General features: G+C 37.5%; 1 protein-coding gene across 1 annotated transcript in view; it reads right to left on the reverse strand.

The window, feature by feature from the left end:
* CD164 (CD164 molecule, sialomucin) overlaps positions 1-5,309 on the reverse strand; it is a 16,829-nt gene that overhangs the window by 4,452 nt on the left and 7,068 nt on the right. Inside the window, exon 5 of the mRNA XM_008577422.1 lies at positions 5,254-5,281. Coding sequence (XP_008575644.1) covers positions 5,254-5,281 — 28 coding nt within the window. The remainder of the gene's footprint in view (positions 1-5,253; positions 5,282-5,309) is intronic.

A 5,309-nucleotide genomic window follows, 5' to 3' on the forward strand; every position in this document is an offset into this window, starting at 1 on the left:
TATTAAAGTCATGGTAAGAAACAAATACAACTTAGTAGTCTCTTATGTGGGTATAAAGATTTGTCTATTTTTATCTTCTTCACTTTAGGTGTTGGCAAACTTAAAAGGGGCAGACAGCAAATATTTTAGTTTTTGTGCACTGTGTAATGCAAAACAGCCAAAGACAACATGCAAATAAACGGGCATGGTTGTGGTTACAATAAAACTTTATAAAAACAGATGCCCTGGGGCCATACTTCCCCCAATTTAGATTATAAGAGCCCAAGGGTAAGCTCTAGTCTTCCACATTGTATGAGGCCAAAATACTATCTGATGATGCCTTTAAAGAAATGCACATGCCAAGAAGAATTAGTTTGAATGTAAAATCATTTTAGGAACTGAAGCACTTTATAAAGAAGGGAAGTTCTAACTATTAATGTGTATTACAAGGTGTCCTCTATCAGGGTTCTCATACCAGTATTAGGGAGGAAAAACCTAAATATAGTTTATACAAATTAACATTTTCCTAATGTCAAATGACTTTAGAGTTATTAAATGAATTCAAGGTTTGCTGAAGCACTTCAGAAAGCTTTCATTATGAGGTTGTCCTTAAAGTTAGGGTTTAAATTTCTGTAAAATGAGAGTGCACTCTCTAGGGAAGGTGCTACAGGAATCACTAGCTAAGAAAGGTCCTTATTGCATCTCAGGAAATAGTCAGGCTTCATAATGCAGGGACTTCAATATGGAGATTTGCTTACTCTGGAGGGCAACTAGGGATGATTTGGGGGGAAGATGAGGAATATTAATTGCATGAGGTTTATATTTTTATGAAAAATATAAGATGCTATACAAACGTTAGTTTTTTCACTGTTTCAGAAAAAGATTTGAGTTTCAGATCCCTGTACTCACCAGCCACCAGAAAAAAAAGAAAAGAGGAAAAAAGGATTTGAGGGCTAAAGAGAATCTTGAAACAAATGTTACTTCTGTTTAAAGTACATAACTGAATAGACTTCAAAGTGATATGCTTAACCCACAACAGAGAAGACAGGGAAAGGGTGCCAAATTGATGAAGCACAGAAATGAAGTTATCTTCCATTGTATTATACTGTCTTTAAAACAATCAAAACAAAACAAAAACCTCAATACTAATAAGTATCCTCCCAAAGTCCATTAATATAAACAGGAAGTTCTGTGCTTTAATAGTAATTATACACCAACAGAGTGGGATTTGACAGCTTTAAGACAAAGAATATTGCTAAAAAGAAGCCCTATAAAGACCAGAACTCTCACACAAGTAGACTGCCATATTCCAAGAATGACAGGATCCTAGGAGGCTAAGTAATGACAGGATCCTAGTATGCCTAATTATTATTAGTGCATATTTCTAAAAGCTCTGGTCAGACTTCTACTAGTATTGATATTTCTAGTAGAAACATACAGATAACACGCTTAATAATACCGATAGATATGTTCACACACAATTATATCCTTTTCCCTCTTGCTTCAAGCATTGTTGCACACACTTTATCCATCCTGCTCTTGACTAAACAGTTCTCTCACCTCTAATTTCTCCATGCTGTCAAGATCATCTAGGGAAATATCTCATCTGATAGGACTGATCCTTCTACAGAATTCCTAGATTACAGTATATGATTATTTCAAGGCTTATTATTCCCTTCAAGGTTTTTGTTGCTTGTTCAAGTGTATCTTCTGTGTAATCGCAAAAAATACACTTTACAATTAAAAACATATCAAATTCTTTTCAGTCTTAAAACACTATTACTAATTTTGACAACGTTAGGAAAAAATATTCTCCTAACTTGCTATCTGATTGTCACCACCCACCCCTGGGACATGGTAAAAACTAATGTTTTTTTGTAAGTGGACAAAATATTTAGAAATTTTTAATTCTGAGAAATGTATTACATTGACAATATTTTCAAAATAATATAGTACTTAGGGAATATACCTCTATTGACCTACGATATATTTCCTTCATCTTAAAAAAAGAATTCATAGGTTATAAAAGCTGCTGTTGGTAAGATTTAGAAAATAAACATATTTAAGTAATCCCACTACCCAAAGTAACATGTTACTTCCTGGGCCGGCCCGTAGCTCACTCGGTAGAGTGCGGTGCTGATAACACCAAGGCCGCGGGTTCGGATCCTATATAGGGTCGGCCCGTGGCTCACTCGGTAGTGTGTGGTGCTCATAACACCAAGGCCGCGGGTTCGGATCCTATATAGGGATGGCCGGTTAGCTCACTGGCTGAGCGTGGTGCTGACAACACCAAGCCAAGGGTTGAGATCCCCTTACCCGTCATCTTCTTGGGGGGGAAAAAAAAAAACATGTTACTTCCTGCCAGAAATTTTTCTAGGCATGTATACAATAAAAACTAAAATTGTACTAGAATTAAGTACTTAATAGTGTGCCTTCTACTTAATGATGATTTTCCACCATATCTTGGACATCATTTGGTCATTCTATTGTTAAATATTTATATTATTTGTACTGGGGGAGGGCTATTATAATTAATCCCAATGCACACCTTTCTACATAAGTCAGATTCTCTTTGCATTGTTTCCTTAAATATCCCTTAATTCCTCACTTGCTCTCTTCAGCAGAAACAATGTGCACAAGCCACAAAAAGAGACCACCAGAAGGTTTGTTTTGCAACTAGTAAGCGTCAAACAACTGATGCATTTTCTGCAGGCAAGCCCTGGCTTCCTTCACTTAACAGAACCAAAAGACAGATAAACAAGAACTCATGGTACTTCACTGGAGGACCCAGGGAAGAGTAAGCAGCAGAGAACTACATCAAGAATGGACTCATGGGGAAGAAATTAAAAGCAGACCCACATGGTTTTAGGGAAACTGTCTCTTCACTCTCCTTCTGTTCACACCCCACCTCTGGAAACCTCTGCTTTCAACAACCTTTAACATCCTTCTTAGTTGACTTCTAGTAGGTACTAAAAGTTTATGAGCATAGGCACTGTGTAACAACCAGCTCAAAGTAAGTTCTGTAGCATTTGCAGATTTCTATGGTGTGAATATTTCCACTGTAGTTGATTTCAAGTTACCAACATGATATTACTAAACAAAGGCATGAGCAGCACACAATTGGCCAGCCAAAGCTGGTGTGAGCCAGCTCCAACACACCACTGTCCAAGTCTTTCAAAATGAGTTCTTGTCCTTGTTTACAGCATTTGTTTTTTTTTTTTTTGAAAAACTATACTATACTCACATACTGTTAGTTTCCTGGCCACGCTTCTCTGGGCTTTCCTACTTCCATGCCCATCCCTACTTAGTTTCCTCTCCGAGACATTACTGTTCCCCAGAGTTTGGTTCTCAATCCCTATCCTTTTCTCTAAATGCTCCTCCAGTGGCTACTACTGCCTATACTGACTGCCTTATTTGTATTTCTAGCGAAGAGCTCTCTCCAGAATTAGTTTCCTGAATACTGAACAGATCCTACTTAAGTAGATTGTAGGCATCTTTTTTTTTTTAAAAGATGACCGGTAAAGGGATCTCAACCCTTGGCTTGGTGTTGTCAGCACCACGCTCAGCTAGTGAGCAAACCGGCCATCCCTATATAGGATCCGAACCCGTGGCCTTGGTGTTATGAGCACTGCACTCTACCGAGTGAGCCACGGGCCGGTCCTGATTGTAGGCATCTTAAAATAAAATCCCAAATGACAGTCTTCATCTGCTGCTCTTCCTCTTTCTTGCTTGCTTTGGAGAAGACTCCTCACCTTCTCCCTTATCACTCTACCTCCCATTCCCTCAGTCATAAAGTCCTTCCTTTCTACTTTCCAAGCCTATTTGCATACATCTGCAGCCCTTCCATTTGTTCTCCAGAATTACTGTAACAAATTATCTAATCTCCCCAGGTTCACTTTGGTCTCCTTCCAATCTATTCTCCACAATGCCAGAATAAGTTATTTTATTAAAATGCAAGTCTGATCATATGACCTACATGCTTATGATCTTTCAAGATAACATCCAAGTCCACTAGCAAGGCAAGGCATGTACAAAAACGCTTCCCAATGCTGCTCTTGACCTGCTGACTGTCCAGCTTAATTCTTCCTCACACTGTACTGGACACTCCTTGATCTCATCGTACTCTTTCACATCTCCAGGTGCTAACCACTCTGCTCCACCTGGAAGCTCTTTGCATATTTTGGCGATGTAATTTCAGTCTGTCAAACACTGCCACCAAACTGTCACCAATCTGCTGTGCCACCCAATATACGCACCTTCCTATAAACTCTCAAACAAACTTTCATTATTCCTATGGTAGACAAAATGCTGGCTTACTTCTGTCTCTACATGCCTATCACCTATAGCCTGCATTTAATATTTGCAAAATGTAAGTATTTACTCTTCCTATAAAATTAGCACATAAAAAATTTTGTTTTATTTATTTTTTTAAGCCATTTGTTTTTGTTTTTTTATACTGGTGGCTGGCTGGTACAGGGATCCGAACCCCAGATTTTGGTGTTATAACACTGCATTCTACCCAACTGAGCTAACAAGCCAGCCACCAAGCAAAATTTTAAAAGGACATATCTGAATGCTGTTGAAGGTGTGGTGAAAAAAACTTTCCAGTTGTTGATGGAAATAAAAAAAATCATAAATCTTTCTGGAAAGCAATCAGTATCAAGAGACTTAAAATAATCATACCCTCTGACCTAGTAATTCTGTTCAAATCAATCCTATCAAAGAACAAATATAATCCCCCCAAAAACATTCACTGCATGGAGAATGAGAAATGCTCTAACTGTCCAATCAAGAGCAGGATGGGTAAAGTGTATACAACAATGCTTACAGTAAGAGGGAAAATACAATGGTGAGTGAACATATTCAATTTCATAAAAAGTATACTTATTAAGATACACACACAAAAAAGACTAGAAGAAATCAATCATTAAAACATTCTGGTGTACCTGTGGATGATGGAAATTACAATTTCCTTTAGGCTTCTGTATTTCACATGATTTCCACAAAATCCATAAACAAGTAGTTTATGGACTCAATTACAAAGCCATATAGCAAATCTCCTCAGATTCACTGAATGGGGAACACTGGAATTATGTGTTACTACCACAAACAGTATATATTAACGTAATTACTGTGGTCCAAGACTAAGTAAGCCTTGACTGATCTTTAAAATTATACTAACAACTTTTAGGTAATTACTGAAAAATTATCCATCAAAAGAACTTAAAAATCCTGAGATATAGAGGAAGAAAAGAGTCAATCATCTCAAATTACCTGTAGAATTTGTTGGCACTGGACTGGGCTCTGTTAAAAAAAAAAAAAAAAAAGGA

The sequence above is a fragment of the Galeopterus variegatus genome, unplaced genomic scaffold, assembly GCF_000696425.1.
Source record: "Galeopterus variegatus unplaced genomic scaffold, G_variegatus-3.0.2 Scaffold1507, whole genome shotgun sequence".
In the NCBI taxonomy this organism is placed as follows: Eukaryota; Metazoa; Chordata; class Mammalia; order Dermoptera; family Cynocephalidae; genus Galeopterus; species Galeopterus variegatus.